This window comes from Haliotis asinina, chromosome 3, assembly GCF_037392515.1.
Source record: "Haliotis asinina isolate JCU_RB_2024 chromosome 3, JCU_Hal_asi_v2, whole genome shotgun sequence".
NCBI lineage: Eukaryota > Metazoa > Mollusca > Gastropoda > Lepetellida > Haliotidae > Haliotis > Haliotis asinina.
Genome location: NC_090282.1, coordinates 31,543,069 through 31,562,431, shown reverse-complemented (window position 1 = coordinate 31,562,431; position 19,363 = coordinate 31,543,069). Strand labels below are relative to the sequence as shown.

The following is a 19,363-nucleotide window of genomic DNA, read 5'->3' as shown; positions in this document are numbered from 1 at the left end:
ACAAGTGAAATCCTTGTGGACACGTACACAGCTACTATACAGACAACGAAAGTTGAATAAGTGTAGATAAAGAGCAAATTTACCTGAGTGATTAGAATGAAGCGCTGTAGCAAATGAAATCTACGCGTGCAAATTTCTTATCATCCATTCCCGACACGCTGCTGAAAGTGTATGCTACAGCACTTTTTATTGCACCCCCATACCCCCCTACCCAACCTGACCCTCACTCCCTCCCCTTGTGGTGAGGGCAGCTCAGGGGAAGTACTAAGTGTCGCAACCATATTGCCCAGGGTTAGCATCTCTTGAGATTAATGTCATGGCTGGAAAACTGGATGTATCCAAAACTCCATTAAAGATATCAAAACTGCTAAACATTTCTCCCAAATCGAAATGTTCTGTCTGCACTATATGTGGCAGTTTGATTGAAGTCACATGGAACAGGAGAAAACGCATGCCAGCAGACAAAGTCAACCACCTAACCCGAACTGATCGAAGTCGGACATCTGGCAGTCTAGATTGCGGAGTTTGTGTACTCAGCCCATGAAAAGTACTAAAATCTGTACTTAACTGAGTTATCCCAAATACGAAATAGGATTCATTATATCATAGTTTCATTATTTCTGTGAATTGTGTGAATTTTAATCAAACGTTGAGGCGGAAGGATTTTAGTGTGTGTGTGCGTGCGTGCGTGCGCGCGTGCGTATGTGTGTGTGTGTTCAGACGTCAAATTCAAGGTTTGCAGAATCATGTTGACTTTCCATCTTGGATTTGGAACGAGAGTTGTCCAGTGCTGATGTGGTGTCAGTGAGGTTTCCAAACTTAACAAGCTTGTGAACATATGAAAGATTTGGTTCAAAGCACGGACACGTTTCATCTAGACTCTAGAAATCTAGACTTGCCACACTTTCTTGACCTGCGTGGGCTTTCTGGGTTATATTTGCTCCAGGGTCTGTACGACAGAACGAGATAACACGGTGTGGGTGCTTAGCACGAGAATGTGTGTGACAGAGTTAAGGATGCATGTTCAGGGCACTGGCAAAACGGACCGGATACCTGTGCTGTTACATATCCTATTTTATAAAGACATAGAACAGACTTCCACTTGATACTCTCTCACACTACGACGAAGTTCACAGTTGTGATTATGCACAGCTATACAGACACGGACAAATACGCACACCCACCCACCCCACCACACACATCAATATTGGATTGTGCAATTGTTCTAAAGAAGAAACAGACCACTAGATGAAGTGTATGTTTTCTTCGTGGTATTCAAGTTGTAAATCTTAGCAAGTACTGTCCCTTTATCAAGGGGAGTAACTCTGTGGTGGCTGATATTACCAACAAATGGCACAGGAAAATTAACGTAAGTTTACTGATTTCTTACCACCATTCTGCTTGACAGTAGCGTAGTTAACTGGCTAAAAGCAACGTGCCAATATATTAAGTGAAATAATTGAAGAAGATACCATCAGACTTGTAGTTTGTTACAGTGACATTAATGAAATACCGGCTCCATATGCGGAGGGCAGTGACATGTCTGAAACACTGCACACATATGTGAAGGTGACCCGTTCTCAGCAATCTCGATAAAATACTTCATTTGTACTCCAGTGACCGATGATACGTGAGGGTGGCATGGTCAGAGCCATTACTTTGGAGTCGAAACTGTCAGATATCACTCCTCAAATTTGTAGACGTTCTTTATAGTTTTATTCACTCTGTCTCATGAAAGCAACAGACAGTTGTTCACATGTGTCGTAGATATTCTCCTTACCTTGTATACAGTATGGTTTTGTTCACAACTGTGGAACATTCATTTTTTTTTAACACCAAGGAAGTATTCCTTCATGAAAAACAAGAATACACATCAGTTACCATGGTTACAGAACTTCATTAACAGTTACTATATAGCCTACTCAATTTTGTTATTTTTCATGTAAACAAAGTTCTTAGAACATGGTGATGTTGCCAAGGAGGTCAAAGTTCATTGTTTTAGACACATGGGCACCTGTTTCATTTGGACAATATGATAAAGCAATGCTGATATTAAATAGGAGCCATGCTTGTGATTAACAGAAAAGTTGAAGAAGTATTGCATCTTACGTTTCAGGTGTGAAAATGGAGCCCCTGTTTCCCATGGATGAGAATTTGTACTACAATGTCTCTCTTGTGTTTGTCCTGTATCAGTGTAGTTTCCACAATGCCACATCAAGGACTGATGTTGAGGACCCAGATGTTATTCTATCAGTGGATGAGGAAGATGAGGATGTGTTTGAAACAGCATCATCACAATCATCCCTATGGGGAAAAATCCAGGGTTTCTTTAAAAGCCCACAGGATGAGACACCTCAGTATGAGCCTGCTGTTGTCACTGAGGATGAATGTGTCAAAATTATCAGTTTCAGTCAAGAACAATCATTCAGTGCAAATGTTTTGCTGAACTGGACATGTGTTGTTTTGGCAACCAGTGTCTTTGCCATGTTAATATGGTTACTTTCTTATTGTATAATAAAATGGATGTATAGAGGCAGGGAAAAACAAGACCAGCCTTTATCGAGAGAAGAAGTAGCTGCTGAGGTAACTGACGATTGCCAATTTACTCAGTATGGCGTGATGGATGTTCCATCAACTGGTGTTGGTCTGCCAGTACCAACAGATGTAAAACCTGCTTCAAGTAAATATGCCATGGCATTAACCATCATAAAAACTGCCTCTAATAATGACAGCATAAGAGTAAATACAACAGATACAAAATATTTCCTAACATCTACAGTCGACAAGTTTCTCTGTGAACTGGATAAAGCATTGGGTATCTCATCCGAATCCTTTCCAAACCAGCCAACAAGTATGACTCCTAATTTGACTTCCAGTGCATCATCTGGTGCCATCAGTAACCTTGTATCTCCAAGACTTGGTCGTCGCAGTACTTGGCGAAGACCAAGACAAGTCTCACCCTCACTGCCTCTTGGAGATCTGAGTCTAATTGGAAATGACCAGCCTGCTAAGGATAAACATGCTTGGCATGAAGTTGAAAGAATGAATACAAGGCTTGGTTGGTCATCATTGAAAACGGATGACATTGATTTTGGGAACGTTGAAAACAGAAATTTAAGAGATGTTCTCACTTTCCACATAAGGAACTGCCCAGTAAGTACTGAACAATGGTTTGGAGCTTCTTTAATTGTTAATTACACATTGTTGATGCTGGAAAAAGAACTTTATAAGGCTTCATATGGTTCCAATATTAGATTTGTTGAATTCAAAGGCATAGGGAGTGTTGCCAAAGGACTGAAAATATCTAAAGCTAATCAGTTTGACACAGCTATGATCATCCAGCCTACAGAGTGTGTGCTTCAGAATGTGTTATACCACAATATATCTGAAGATATTCCATCAGGGAAAGTGTTGTTATCTGTGAAGGACATGAAACAGGAGAAGAAACAAAAGCAATACACAAAGAGGGCATCTGTGTCAGACTCCATTGGAATCTACTTACTGCCCAAAGAAATTCTGTCTCTGTGCAAGGAGTTGGTGGACCAAGCCATTAAGAGGTTGATGAACAGCAACAAGAGTCTTCTTGACAGACTTCCTTTCTCAATACGTATTGCAGCTGACAGTGAGTTGCAGCTAATACTTGATACCAGAATGCTTCATGGCCTTGGTCTTGGAATACCAGAGATTTGCATCAGATTGTGTCCTGCCATTCCTCTGATCAACTCAAGCATTTCACTGCTGCCAACAGTGTATGCAGTTACCCCTTGGGTTGTTAAACAGCAGGCAAGAAGACCATCAAGCAGTTCTATGAGGGTTTTCCGGGACAGGGTTGAAAGTCTTGATCCTGATCTGATGTGGAACTTGTGTTTCTGTGATCTTGAGTCTTCTTACCTGGCTGAAATGGACCAGAAGCTGCAGCTTGCCGGCATCACAGGATGTCACAAGATCTGTCTTAGAATCATGAAAGCTTTGTTCACTAGTGGTTACAAAACATCACTTCTCAGTCGGGGAGAGATTCAGTCATACCAGCTAGAAACCATTTTGTTCTTTCTCCTTCTAGAGAGTGCACCACACAACTGGACTATGGAGAAACTGGCTGATAGAGTGTCGGACTGTGTGCACTTTCTAAGGTCAGCTTTACAGAGTATGTGGCTGCCGAGTTTCTTCATCCACAATCCCCATCTGGAGAAGCAGATGCCTGCCCTGAAGCTCTACCCTCTGTTGACTGGTGGCAGACAGGATAACCTCCTGGCCAACACGAAGCAGGAGACTGTGGTTAAGGTGCTCGACTTCATAAAAGAGAGGCTACAGGAAGTCGGCCTTCAGGGTTGCATAAAGGATGAGTACTCATCAGAGATGTGGGAGTATGAGTTCTTCATCTTTGGATGAGATCTGTTCATCTTTGTATTGAACATCTTTAATTTAATCATCCATTTTGAAAGTTTTCAGTCATGAATAGACTATCAAATCAATTAGAAAATGTTCTGGTTTATTTGTGCCTATCAAGACTGACTTGAGGCTACTGTCATGGATGTGAAAGATACATATGAACATCTTATTGACAAGCTATTTGTGCATACAGAACACGGAAGGATGATTATTATGCAATCCACTGCCTTAAGCCTTGATTATTAATTTTTAACTTTGCCAATTGAAAGTTTTGAACTCTTCAGTTACTGCCGATTTTATGATCATATTTGATAGAATGATGAATATCTGCTCTCGAAAGTAGTCATGACAAATATTGAACAAATTATTCGGAAAGGTTATAAAGTTTATTTTTCAGGTTATTTACACATTTTCAATCCAAACATTTGGCTACAGTCTGTATATGTTCATAAGGTGGATAGATGTTTCCGTGGAAGAATGTTGTTGATACTAATGTAATTTGAACAATATATTCAGATATTAGTATAGTTTGTCATTATGGTTATGTGGTAAGCATACATTCTGGATAATTACATTGGTTAGATCAGTCTACATACCTTCCATGTTTCCACATTATAGTCAGCAAAAGTTATCCCCCTTGGAATTTGACATGTCTGAATATTCATATCTCTGAGCAGTAATGGTCTGACCAGTGGAAACAGTTTTAGAATATACTCGATGAAAAATGATGCTACACTTGACTATCTAGCCTTTTGTTCACCAGATAATAGGTCATTAATTGAATTTCTGTTATGAATGACCCTTTAATTTTAGGCTGATGTTTCCAACATAATCATGATAATAGTGAGTTCAGATCAGTCTTCCAAGGGTTTGTCCAAATTTCAAAGCATAAATACAGGAAGCATTTTTGTTTAAAGTGTGGCATAATGATGATAGTTAGATGTACCTTTGTTTCATTAAAAATGTTTTCTATCAGGTTTCAGAATGTTTGTTTCGGACTAAAGAAGAAATAATTGTTTTAAAATGTTGGTTTGTGATCCATGTGGGCCTGTGCCAAACTGTTTTGTAAAGGTCTTACTTCCTCCTGCTGTCGTCAAAGCAAACAGTGGTCTGTTATAGCACGTCACTAATGTTTGTTTGTTGTTGTAATATTGAAAACCATTATGTGATAGTGTTTTTGTTATTTATTATGTGATTGTCCTGTCCAGGTGTAGCATAGTGTGACTGAATGTATTTTTCACTTTATCTTCATAATGCTTTTTAATCCTGTTACTAGGCGTTTGGTGAAAAAATCAGCAGTAAAAAAGTCCTAAATTTATCTAGGCAAATAAGTTCTCTGTGAAAATGTCCCCTTTTCATTTTCTAACAAGAAATGCTCATGAAAACTGGGTTGTTTTTGGTTTCTTTTTTGTTTTTCATTGTCACACATCCAATAAATCTAAAGGTATAATGACATAATGACATATTTTAAATGACTACAGTTAACATTGTAAGTTATGAATTACATCATGCATCACATGATGACCTGGCCCTGCTGGTATTTATGATATGAAATCAGATGCTCATTTCCACAGTCATCTGTTTCTTCTGGAACCATTAGATGTTCTTGCAGACAGTGCTTGGTGTACATATGACCATATCAAACCACCATTGTTGGTCTGAATGACTTCCATCATGAAAAGGAACTGGTACTAATACTGGTCAGGAATAAAGATTATTCTGTGTTCTTACTGGTAACTAGTTCTGGGTGAGATGCAGTCAGTTATTATCCCACTAAAATCTGTGATCACACTGACACATTTGCACCTGTTTTGCTGTGGATACTATAGCATACTATTTAATGCTCATATATTTAAGCTGTGAGGACATCATGGTTTTTTTATAGATGTCGTTGAAAAGATCAAACACGAATGGAAAAACTTGATATGTCCTTATATGTGAATTCCTCATGTTTTTTTTTTTTAGCATTGGATGTCAGTCCTGTCATATAAGTAACTAAATCAGTAAGAGAGACTTGTTTTACCAAGGACTTTTTCACTGGTACTTTTTTAGCCAAGGACATGTGTTCTTACAACCTGTCAGTATGTCTGTGATTTCTGTGTATATTCAGGATGTTTGAATTCCATTGTTATTTGCTTTAATATACACAGGTGCTTGTATAGAAGGATTGCCAAAGTTGGTCGTGTAGATCTGGTGCTTCCATTCTTAAGCTTTGTTGTATATTTAACATTGCATTTTTATTGCTTCCTGTTTATATTAACCATGACTGAAATGTGTTAAGGGTCATTACAGTAATGTCATTTCTTTGATCTCTTTCATGCTTTTGTTTTTATCAGTGGCAGTTTTTTTTTCACCGTGGACGAATGTGACTGAGACTCCTGTGCAGCTTTGAGTTGCATTCCTTATGCAGGTAGGGGGTGTTGGGTAGCCTAGTGGTTAAAGTGTTCGCTCATAACACAGTAGAACTGGGTTTGATTCCCACATGGGTACAATGTGTGAAGCCCGTTTCTGGTGCCTCCACCATGATATTGCTGGAACATTGCTCAAAGTGGTGTAAAAATAAACTCACTCATGATCGTTCACTGAGGCAGGCAGACATCTAAGAGCTTGGTTTGGATTAGGTTTAGCAGCACCATGTTTCTGGGTTGCAGTGAAGTACAAATAATCCGGGACAAGCCTTACTTCAGACTATTTAAACCAAACTCATTAAACCACTGTTATGTCACTACAAAACTGTCTTACAATAGACTTAAAACTCCAAATACATGCAAAATGTAAATTAATGCTTTATTTTGCTGAAATCCTTTACTGAGTGAGTTAGTTTAGTTTCAGGCTGCCATCAGCAATATTCCAGCAGTGTGACTGCTGTCTTTCAACAATCAAGTGTGGACCAGACAATTTAGTGGTCAACAGCAACATCTGCCTACACAGTTGGGATACGATGACATGTTGACCAAGTCAGCTAGCCTGGCCATGGGATCCTGCCTCTTATGTATAGCATCTCCTTTACTGAGGTGCATGGTTGCATCCAAAAAGCTTAGGGAAATCCCATGATATGTCTTAGTTTGCCTGTTACTACCTGTAGTCACTAAGCTGGCAATGGTCAAGACCTGTATCAGTAAGGACAGACACTGACATATGTAACTGAAATGCTTTTGAAAACCACGAACTCACTCATAGGTTCCGTTCATAAATGATTTGTCAGAAGTATATGAAACCGAATGAAGTGTTCCTTATATCCTGTTGGTAGTATAGGTTTGAACACAGTGAGATAATCTGTTAAAAGGTCTTACCTGTGTTACAACTAATACCTTACTCAAGTTGTGTGTAGCTTAAGTTCCTTCAAGTTGTTCAAAAAACAAGAATAAACTGTTGAATTTACAAACATAATCATTAGCATGTTTCTTTTAATCATCAGTAGGCATATGGTTTAATGCTGATATGGTCTATGAGGGGCAGTTCGTTAGCCTAGTGGTTGAAGTGTTGACTTGTCACACCGAATACCTGGTTTGATTCCCCATACTGCCTAGCGAACAATTACCTGCTGTGTATCACTTCTCGCCAATATATCAGCATAACACATGCGCAGTTCCGGTCAATTACAATTCTGGGGGTTTTCCCTACCATATTTGGCAACAATAAAGGACAGCAAAAGAAATTTCTCCACGGTTAAAACAGAGAAAAAGAAAGACTCAAATACTCACATAATCAGTTATTCGAAGTTACTGAATGGTATAAATATATGAAGTATTTCAGGAATGGCATGAGAAATTCGGAATGGCGATAACTGTTCCAGTTGGTTGTGAGTAAATCTCTTTACGCTGTCATGATTCCCCTCCGCTGCGTTGTATACTACAAACAAAAAGTATGGGAACACCCTAAAGGTTGATAATCATATACAAACTTAACAGTGGAGATGTCATTTATACTCTTACGTAACTTTTTTTAGTGCTTAATGGGTACTTCAGTCGACATGCTTGAACATACAGTGAAGCAACTGATTCAATATTCGTAGAGTTTGAGTGAAACGGAACATTGCCCCAAACAGAAGAAAAACAAAGGTGGTGAAACAAACCATGTTTGATTCAAACGCCCAAGCACAACAGCCTAGTGCATGTTGAAGACAGGCTTTTATGTTTGTAGTATATATACTGGACAAAATAAGCATTTCTGTATTTTTATGATTGATATTTCATCAGTGTGTCATTGAATAAATAGATCATTATTCATAATTTCAAAATTTACATATCTCACTAACTTTTTTGTCCAGCGTATGAGGTTAATATAAAAGTGAAATGTTTCATGGGCATCGACGCGTAAAATTTATTTGTGCGCATAACATTTTTTGTTGCCATTTAAAAAATATAGTTTTGACTTGGCTGCGTCCCGATCATCCATTTGTCCACTATAAGAATGAGTGTCTGTAAGAACGAGTGTGACTGAATCAACAATTCATTAACACGTGCTAAACTTCCCAAGCTGTATTTCTGAGGTCTTATTTAAATTATATTTTAGAATCCCTGTACCAGACAAGATTCGACAGTCCCGGAACAGCTCAATCAGCTATGCAACAATCTAATGGGATACAGGAGTAATTTTGTACGAAGCAACTAATTCAATAGTCTTTGAATAATAGTTGCAAAGTTGCTGGTGGGGCGATATACAATATGCATTCATTCATTCTTAGATATACCACAGGTCGGCTGTTGCATGGCTGGTCACATCGACATGAAGGCTAGGGAAGGGATGCACACAATGGTTTAGCTACTCTGGCTAAAACTACGATTAGCCTGAACCAGGGTTCCAACCATCGATCACAGGTGTCTGCCGTGCCCAAAGGGCGCAACTCTGCAAATCAATTTCAGCGCCTAACCGCCACTTGACCACTTTTGGCCCTCTGTATCTCTTGACCAAGCCGACCTTCATCTTTAGGATGTTCTTACGATCTTAACCATGACTTGTCGTTATAGCCTGGACTCATCACGTTTCATGTCCTGGTTCTATTCCGAGTTCAAACTGTGTTGAGATTCCATCATATCTCTCAGGAATATGGGTGTACTTCAACCCAGCTCGAACTCTTAGCTGCTATAACCTACACCTGTAGTCTGTTGAAGGGCCACTACTGTAGGTGAACCTCCGTTCTCCGTCTTTATAAGCCTCCCAGGTCATTTGTTGTGTTGAAATGTCCATTGCTGTGACGTACTGTTTTCCACACATGGTGACATGATGGGGTACCCATTAAACACATCCAAACACAAACCGCTTGCCTCTTCATTCAGCCATTTTGTCTGAAACAATTACAGTAAACTTTTGAACTTATTCCGACCACCAGTCTCGTTTACTGGTCATAGCCCGGGGAAGCCACATCTGAGAAAAACAGTGGTCGATGGTTTGGCTCAATCGACAATGGGCATGTTTGAGTGATCATATGAATATGGCACTCCCCGCAATGAGCTATTAGCTGCATCAAGAAGGTTCTCCAACACCTTTTACGGATTTTAATGGTTATTCAACAATATTTTCTTTGAAATATTTTAACTTTTGGGAGGGTCAAAAGAATTAAATGTTTTTTTCTTATCCTCCTATTTGAAATGTGACTTAAAAGCCAGTTGGTATATTGGTATATATCCGGCGGACACCCGTTTACCCTACGCTACAGTTTCACTGTCGATAGAGAGCATTTAAGAAGGTTAATGAAAACTATATGAATGAATCGGTGAAAACCAGGCGTTCCCGAAGAGGGTGAGCACAGCCTGCCATACCAAACTAAACTGATGAGAGCTGAGGCGTGACCGCTGCAACTGCAGTGACACGACATTGGAATACCGACAAGTGAACACATGACTTTGTTATCCATGGGCGATTATAGCATAAGTGGGTGAGTACGGTTTTACTACTCTTTCAGCAATATTCCAACAATGCCTCGGCTGGGGATACCAGAAATGGGCTTGACACTTTGTACCCACGTGGAGAATCGAACCTGGGTGTTCGGCGTGACCTGCGAACGCCTTAAACACTAAGCTACTCTAATATGAAATTCTGGGCAAGCACTGACGGTGATTATGCTTGAGAATATGCATGCTCTAAAAACATGATCACTGCTCTTTCGTTTTTATCACCTGATTGTAAATCAAAACCAGACGTCGATAAACGATACGGACGTGAGTGTGAAGATAATGACTAACCTTGTGATGAATTGTCCATGTGCTGTGTTGGTTGTAACACTCTGTAAGTAAGGGCCTTTGCTTACCCTTGATAGGGCCAATGGTAACACACAACACGGTTGTTCTCAGACGTCCGTCGCGCATCAGTGAGAAACCCTTTGGAAACATAAGAACGCATCGATAATGAAATTCATATACAATATTCTATTTAGATATATTGTCACTTGTGTTTTTTTTATTTTTATAGAATACGCTTAAAACGAACTGGCGATAAAACCCGACTAATAACAGCATATTACAGACCAAATACGCATAACGAATTACGGTTGTCAGGTAAAAATTATACGTGTATTCAGATGCTCTCTGTATTGCTCTCTCAGGTGAGATTTACCTGTGTATTCAGATCCCCTCTACATTGCTCTGTCAGGTGAGATTTACCCGTGTGTTTAGATCCTCTCTACATTGCTCTGTCAGGTGAGATTTACCCGTGCATTTAGATCCTCTCTACATTGCACTGTCAGATGAGATTTACCTGTGCATTCAGATCCTCTCTACATTGCTCTGTCAGGTACAATTTACTTGTGTATTCAGATCCCCTCTACATTGCTGTGTCAGGTAAGATTTACATGTATTTGTGTATTCAGATCTTCTCTACACTGTTCTGTCAGGTGAAATTTACCTGCGTGTTGAGGTCATCCTTACACTGTTCCATGAACACCCTTCCAGGATAGAGGCCTTTATGATTATCGAGGCACGTCATGGATTGTCCGTTCTTCAGCTGGACAAGCAGTAAATGCATAATAAAAATGTAAGTGTCACCAAAGTATGTTATTCACAAATGTCCATAAACGAAACTACTATTCCAATATAAGTAATATACAACTAAAATATAGATAATATACTTTTGAAAAAATAGGTAATATACTTCTCAGATATGCGTATTATACAACCAAAGTATAGGGAAGATACATCTGATAGGTAATATTATTTTCAAATGTAAACTACATACTACTAAAATGTAGGATATGTGAGTCTGTGATATAGGTAACATACCACTAAAATGTAGGTAATATGAGTCTCTGATATATGTAATACACTACTATAATGCCGGTAATATAAGCCTCTGATATAGGTATTATATAACTAAAATATAGGCAATATGAGTCTCTGATATAAGTAAGATACTAAAATGTAGGTAAATATGAGTCTCTGATATAGTAATACACTACACAGGCGATAGTGATATGAGTGATATACTATTAAAATGTAGGTAATATGAGTCTCTGATATAGTAATACACTACACAGGCGATAGTGATATGAGTGATATACTATTAAAATGTAGGTAATATGAGTCTCTGATATAGTAATACACTTCACAGGCAATAGTGATATGAATGATATACTATTACAATGTAGCTATATAGGCAATATGAGTCTCTGATGTAGTAATACACTACACAGGCAATAGTGATATGAGTGATATACTATGAAAATGTAGGCAATAAGCTTCTGAAAATACGTAAAATACGTATCTAATTTACTACTAAAATATATGCAACATGCGTCCCTGGTATAGGTAATATATGTCGCTGATATCAGTGATATACATGTACTATTAATAAATAGGCAATATATGTCTCTGGTACAGGTAACATGCTTTTCAGATATCACTAAAATACTAGCAAAATATAGGCAATATATTTTTCTTATCTAGGTAATATACTCTTGAAAAATGGTTAACATACTTTGCAGATATAATTAACATACTACTATTAATAAAATCACACATGATATATGTACTATTCTACTCAAATATGAGCTACATACTGCTAAATTCAAAACAATATACTACTTAAATATAAGTAATGTACATGTATTACTCAGATACGAGTAATATTATGCACTTCTCAAGTGAAGTTAGACAACACCGTATTATTTCATACTGATATAGTTAGTCTGTCATGTCACATGTGGCCATTGACTTCTTTTGAGTAGTATAAATGGGAAGGGTTTACATTCAAGCCTCTTTAACTGAAACTGGAAGTGAGTGATGTGTCAGAGCAGAGACCATATAATAGATCCTATTATCTGGTCAGAAACGAGCCACGGAAGGAAGTTTCCGCATAGGCCCTCTCATCTTTGCGAGGTTTAAAGATTAAAAAGTATTGTTTTTGAGATGACCCCCACCCCGACTCGAAATACTTCACAGTGCAATATATTATTTTTTAATCTTTAACCCTCGCAAAGACGCGAGGGCCTGTGTGTTGCCGTGGGGCAGTATGTAGTTATAGTGTTACTGACCGTTCCCCATGCACGGACATCCTCGTCATACACCAACAGTTCCGGCCACACGTGCATCAGGTACCAGGAGAAGTCCCGACACTTCAGCCGTTCCTTCAGAGCCAGGCGGGAGGAGAGGTTCCCGGCGTCTAGGGTCTGGAACAACAAGCTGTGGTGCACTTGTCGGAAAGAAATTGTGTTAGCTTGATTGCTTGTTGTTTCATGCAGCAATGTGCCAGCATCACGACCACGGCCTGCAAATAATTGAGTGTAGACCAGACCATCCAGTGATTGGTATTGATACACCACAGGGTACGATGACTCTCTACTTCTGTTACGATAATAGTTTAACTTCTGTTCGATCATTGCTCATCATGTCTGTGTACGAAATACAAGGGATTCCGATGTCCATTTCTAAGGCACCATTAACAGTGTTTCGCTGATAGATATTTCGCAAAAGCGAGGAGACAGGACGTCATTGAAATATCTCGTATTCTTTTGGGATCTGGCGAGAATGTGTAACCTACGCTTGCCGTAAGAGACGCCCAGCAGCCAGGAAGCTCACTTCCGGCGTGCTGGTCCTGTTGTGTAGATCGATGTACATGATATCAACCACTGGATTGTTGAGTCATTTATTAACAGTCAGTTATACAGGTGTTCAATGAATATGTTCTGGTGAACGCCAAATGCCAGTATGGTACAAACCGTCATGGTGGGATATCCATGAAGACTCACCTCCATTTCCGGGAACTGGCGGTATACGAATCTCTTGTACGGCCCCATCCACACTTCTACTGCACGCTTAAAATTGACCAGCTTGACCGCGTGTCTACCTCCTCCCGGGAAGGTGTAGGGCTGAGGACGCTCGATGTGACCCACGTGTGAGCATGGCACGTGTAGCAGCTGACCCCCGCACATCCACACCTGAAAAAACGACTCTTTCCTTACATCATATCCAATGAGACATAACGCGTGTAGGAATGTTTGTTTGTTTGTTTGTTTGTGTAACGCCACGCCCAGTTATGTCTCAACTAATGTATACGGCAGCCATTGGTAAAATGTCGAGTTTGGACCAGAAAATGCAGTGACTGACATTTGGGGCATCTGTCTACCCAAATGGGACTGGATGACATGTGTTAACCAAAACCAAAAAGTCGGCGAATCTGACCACCTGATCCCGTTAGTCACCTCTTACGGTAAGCATGGCTTGCTGAACATCAGTTCTAACCCGCATCTTCGCGGAAGTGTGGAATGAACGAATGAAAGAATCATTGAATGATGGAGATGACGATGATCACAACGACATCAACAACAGTAGGAGCATGTCACTCACCCTCCACGCCATCTCAATGTTCTCCCCGCCCCAAATCTGCATTCCCTCGTCATAGGCACCGATCTCCTCAAAGTATGACTTGTCCACAGCATAGGCGGCTCCAACCATTGAAACGCCCCTGCCCAACCAATGCCAGGGATATATTTAAATCAACCACACTTCTATAACCGTCAAAATATTAAAAAGCAAAGCCCATCTTGACAAAAGTCCTTTTCGTGATTCATAAAAAAACGAACTGTAACTCATGTTAACAGTCAGTATCGTATAACTGATTCTGCTTTGGGTTGTTTGATGCTGCGGACAGCAATATTCTAGCTATATATCGGCGTTCTGTAAATAATCCAGTCTTGATCAGGCAACCCAGTGATCAACAGCATGAACATCGATCTATGCAATTGGAAAACGATGTAATTCTCAAGAATGTTCATACCACAAGTACAGATTACTGGCGACCAGTTCTAACCCCTATCTTCACGGATCCATTGTTTGCTTCCGGCAGAGATTTCGTGTGGATATGGGAAGAATTCTGTTGCATTTTTTCACGAACACTACCTATTTCACCGTCCACGATATTTTCTTGTCACAAGAGTCAGCCATGCCAGACTTTCAGGATTTACCTTCTTGGGCTGTGTCGTTGTTCCCCGATTTGTTCCGGTCTGAAGTATAGACCATAGAATCCCAGTTTCCACTGGAAACCGTATCTCATGACATTGTCACCAGCCACGTTGTACTGCAGTGTCCGAGCATCAATCTTGTCCAGCACGCTCATCGCAACTGTCTTATTGTTCTTCCTTATCTCGTTCAGCAGGGGAGGCAACCTGGGACAAAACGATGCACTTTAGGTTCACTACAATAATAATTCACATGACAATATAAATGGATATTTCCTGATTCTACTAATTTCCCTACGGATTTCATTTCCACGTTAAGCACGAATGATACAAGGACTAGGAAAAATTACTATGGAGTTTACAGATAACTATTTGGACGAAAGTCGTGATTTTCATTTCATAAATTACGATTACCAATTCTGTTTTCCAAGTGAATATGTCTGTAAAAATGGAAAAGTAAAGAAAAGGCATAAATGTACTATACAGAAGAAACGTACTCAGTTGTTGTAACAGTTTCTATTGCACGGCATACTCCAAATAAAATTTCAAACACATTTCGTCAAAAATGTTCTGTGGTGTGAATGTTTTGTTGGAGGTTATACGCGCTCAGCCAAATATCTGCCTATTGCACTAATGGCCTGCCCTACCTACCAACCCACTTGAACCTCCATGTGGCTGTCGAGGAAGACCAGCACGTCTCCCTGTGCTGCCCGCCACCCTCTCAGCCTCCCTTTGATCAAGCCTCCCCTCAAGAGCATGCGCAAAACCTTAACCTTACCGGCTTGGAAATGGTTGGCGATGTACTGGTCCAGAGGCTTCTTCAAGATATCTGAATATTGAGCACAGCATGTGGAGCTTTTTACCAAAAGCAGACCACCATTCTTGAGGCTAAATTCTGTAACAGTGGTCTGAGGTCCGTGGTCAGGTCCAAGACACAATAATGCAGCATTAATGATACTACTAGATACCAAGGATTCAAACAATAATTTCACGTGGAGTAAGGGAGGTGTGGGTGTCTGGGGTAACACAGTAACAATCTCTCTGTAAAGCTGGTGGAAACAGTACCACATGTACATATACTACATTGTCTACATATACACGATACCAGTCTCTCCGTAAAGCTGGTGGAAACAGTACTACATGTACTGCATTGTCTACATATACATGACACCAGTCTCTCTGTAACGCTGGTGAAAACAGTACCACATGTATTACATTGTCTACATATACACGATACCAGTCTCTCTGTAAAGCTGGTGGAAACAGTGCCACATGTACTACATTGTCTACATATACACAATACCAGTCTCTCTGTGCAACTGGTGGAAACTGTACCACATGTACTACATTGTCTACATATACACGATACCAGTCTCTCTGTAAAGCTGACCCGTGAAGGTCCCGGGGTAGAATAGGCCTTCAGCAACCCATGCTTGCCATAAAAGGCGACTCAGCTTGTCGTAAGAGGCGACTAACGGGATCGGGTGGTCAGGCTCGCTGACTTGGTTGACGCGTGTCATCGGTTCCCAATTGCGCAGGTCGATGCTCATGTTGTTGATCACTGGATTGTCTGGTCCAGACTCGATTATTTACAGACCGCCGCCATATAGCTGTAATATTGCTGAGTGCGGCGTAAAACTAAACTCACTCACTCACTCACTCTGTGAAGCTTGTGGAAACAGTACCTAAGCTGCTGGCGTCATCCACCAAGATGATCTCCTTCAGCAGTGACGGAGGCGTTCTGGTGATGATGCTGTGGACCGTCCTCAGTAGCAGCGAACGCCACTCGTTATGGAAGGGGATGATGACACTGGTTGTCGGAAGCTGAGACACAGGATATACCAAGCTGCCACAGCTGGATGGGAAGGACATATATACATTGCTGCATGCATACATAGATCGGATATTGACTAGCTGTATGCATTTATACAGGGCTACAAGTCACCAGTTTTGAGAATATCAATTGTATTCTGACGTATACTTGGAAAGTATGTTTGGAAAGTCATTCACATTCCTAAGAATCCTATTATTTTTCAAAAGAAGGCAAAGAAGGCGTTTGATTTATTTTGTAAAGAAATATAAATTTATTGTGTTTTGTAATAGAGAGTTCTAAGGATAATAATATGTGACCATATGAGGACATGTGTATTCCTTAAAGACTCACAGATAGTTATACAATGTACATAGCATCAAGCAGCTGGGCCATGATTTTCGAAGCTGTCTTAGCGCTAAGATTGCCTTAAATAAATGTTAATGAGGGGCTTGTACGTTGATCCTACACTTGCAATGTGGAACCAACAATATCGCACTGCATGCATGTTGTAAGTGGTATGTTACCGTGTACTTGTGGATCTGTTTATCATTGACTGGTAGATAGTCCTTTAGACGCTGGATAAACGTTATATCCTGAATTATGACGTCTATACTATACATGCACGTGTCGGCAATACGTTAACGCCCTGTCTGCAAGACGTCAACGCCATGCCCACGTGAAGGTGAATGTTCTGTTCCAAACTGACATTCTCTGTCAATGTGCAGTGGCTGTTTATATTACACATCAGGCGAAGACACGGACATTTAATTATGACATGTGCTTTTTCATAAAGAGATTTATTCATACATGTCACGGTTGCATTGCAACCATGGTCATTATTGTTAAATACATTCTGTACAATTAATCTACATATACTAATGTCCCGAACCACCGTCTGTTCTGTATGCATCATAAAGAGTGTGTGAGTTTAGTTTTACGCCGCTTTTTAAGCAATATTCCAGCAATATCACAGCGGGGCACATCAGAAAATGGCCTTCATACATTGTACTCACGTGGGGAATCCACCCCGGGTATTCGGCGTGACGAGCGAACGCCCTAACCACTAGGATACCCCACCATAAAGAGTTTGTGACCATGTTAAAGAAGTCGTTATGCGTAATGTTCCGAAACATCGTATGCCTGATAATACAGAAGCTGGCATTCATACATTCTCCCCTCTTTACGTGCATTATAAATGTTTGATAACCACAAGCGAATTTCCTTTCAAAAATGCATGTCCATGTATCGTGCGTGGATACAGTGATCTTGAGCCAACTCTTGAAGATCCAGGTTATAACTGATCTTCAGCAAGCTACACTTGTAACCTGCGTCTAAATGGATCTAATGGTCAGGCTCGCAGTTTCGTATACTGATACTCATGATGTTAATCACTGGAATGTCTGGTCAAGAGTATATACAGACCGGCTCCATATAGCTAAACTATTACTGAGTGCGGGGTTAAATCTGTCAGAATGTCAGAAACCCCAAAATAAAATCCTATAGATGCTGGTATGTCAAGAGGGTGTTCTTTCATTTTATCAATGCTGACATGTTCTAGGTTGACTGATTGCCATTCACAAAATAACTCACATTGTAGTGGTGGGGAGACCTACCTGGGAAACCTGGTATCCGGGATGCTCCTGTTGAGGCTGATGAGATCACTGGCCACAACATTCACTTTATACACCTCCATGTGCTGCTCCACCAGCTGCAGCTCCTGCCCCACAAACGTCATGCCCCTCCCGTTTTCCCCATTGGCGTTAGAACCACGAGCGTTCAACCCCTCAACCTGGATATCTAGTCCCTCGTTCGGATCAGCTTCCTTCTTTGTGAGTGACCCGATGATCCAGTTGAAGAACAGTCCACAAATAAACACATGGAGTACGGCGGTGTATATTTTCATTCGGAACCTCATAGTGTTGTTGATGATGTTATAAAATCTCAAAAGACTGGGATAAGCATATAAGTGATCATCGAACAGGTAAAAGATGATGATGATGATGATGATGATGATGATGAAACATCTCGTGCATCGCCTTGCTTAAGGTGAACAGGATTATACACAAGGTCAACACCATCACAGACAATGTTCTTCTTCATCAAGGTAGAATTCTACACACCATTTTCAATAGGTGAGTCTTTTGTGTCGAGCGTTCAGTAACCCGATACGTCTATATACACGAAACCTCTGAGTGAGATATTAAGCGTACCTGTCCACAACAAACATCAATGGCTAACCTCCTCTCAGGGCGATATCAACTTACTCAACGTCGGTCGAAGGTCGGAATTCACGATCAGTTTTATAATTTTGTGAGTTTATAAATGACTGGAGTCGTTTAGGCACAGAGACAATGTGCTGTTAAACGTCATCCAAATGTCCCGGCACAAGGCATACATCTCTCCATCCCGTGCATGGTTGCAGAAGGTCGATCAGAGTGTCACAAGTCCATTATATCGCCCATCTGGGACATCTTGTTACAATAATGGTATTACACTGTACACGTCGACTGTATTGTCATCCATCACAACAGCTCATCGTCCTCTGATACAGGAAGTCACTTTCTAGCAATGATGAAAGCACATATATTCACGGCATCACACGTATGGTACTCTCTTCCTACCAACACCACTCACTGACAGTAGTACTCAGGTCTCGCGGCGGCGGGTCGAACTCGAGGAACAGATGTCGACACAACCATAGGCTCTATATTGTAAGTGAACCCTTACTCATAATTTTGTGTTAATTCATTTAAACGTCTTTATATTCGAAT

At 40.4% G+C, this 19,363-nt stretch overlaps 2 protein-coding genes across 2 annotated transcripts; one reads left to right on the top strand and one right to left on the bottom strand.

Annotated features, from left to right (window-relative positions):
• Positions 1-1,321: 1,321 nt before the first annotated feature.
• LOC137277799 (uncharacterized) lies at positions 1,322-7,773 on the top strand. Its single transcript, XM_067809734.1, has 2 exons — positions 1,322-1,369; positions 2,117-7,773. The coding sequence occupies exon 2, from the start codon at positions 2,125-2,127 to the stop codon at positions 4,387-4,389; it is 2,265 nt and encodes a 754-aa protein (XP_067665835.1). The 5' UTR covers positions 1,322-1,369; positions 2,117-2,124; the 3' UTR covers positions 4,390-7,773.
• Positions 7,774-8,855: 1,082 nt separating this feature from the next.
• LOC137277800 (polypeptide N-acetylgalactosaminyltransferase 13-like) lies at positions 8,856-19,248 on the bottom strand. Its single transcript, XM_067809735.1, has 10 exons — positions 18,206-19,248; positions 16,465-16,634; positions 15,431-15,608; positions 14,786-14,986; positions 14,169-14,286; positions 13,571-13,759; positions 12,857-12,991; positions 11,233-11,331; positions 10,575-10,709; positions 8,856-9,677 (listed from the first exon to the last, which is right to left on the bottom strand). The coding sequence occupies exons 1-10, from the start codon at positions 18,505-18,507 to the stop codon at positions 9,555-9,557; spliced, it is 1,650 nt and encodes a 549-aa protein (XP_067665836.1). The 5' UTR covers positions 18,508-19,248; the 3' UTR covers positions 8,856-9,554.
• Positions 19,249-19,363: the final 115 nt, after the last annotated feature.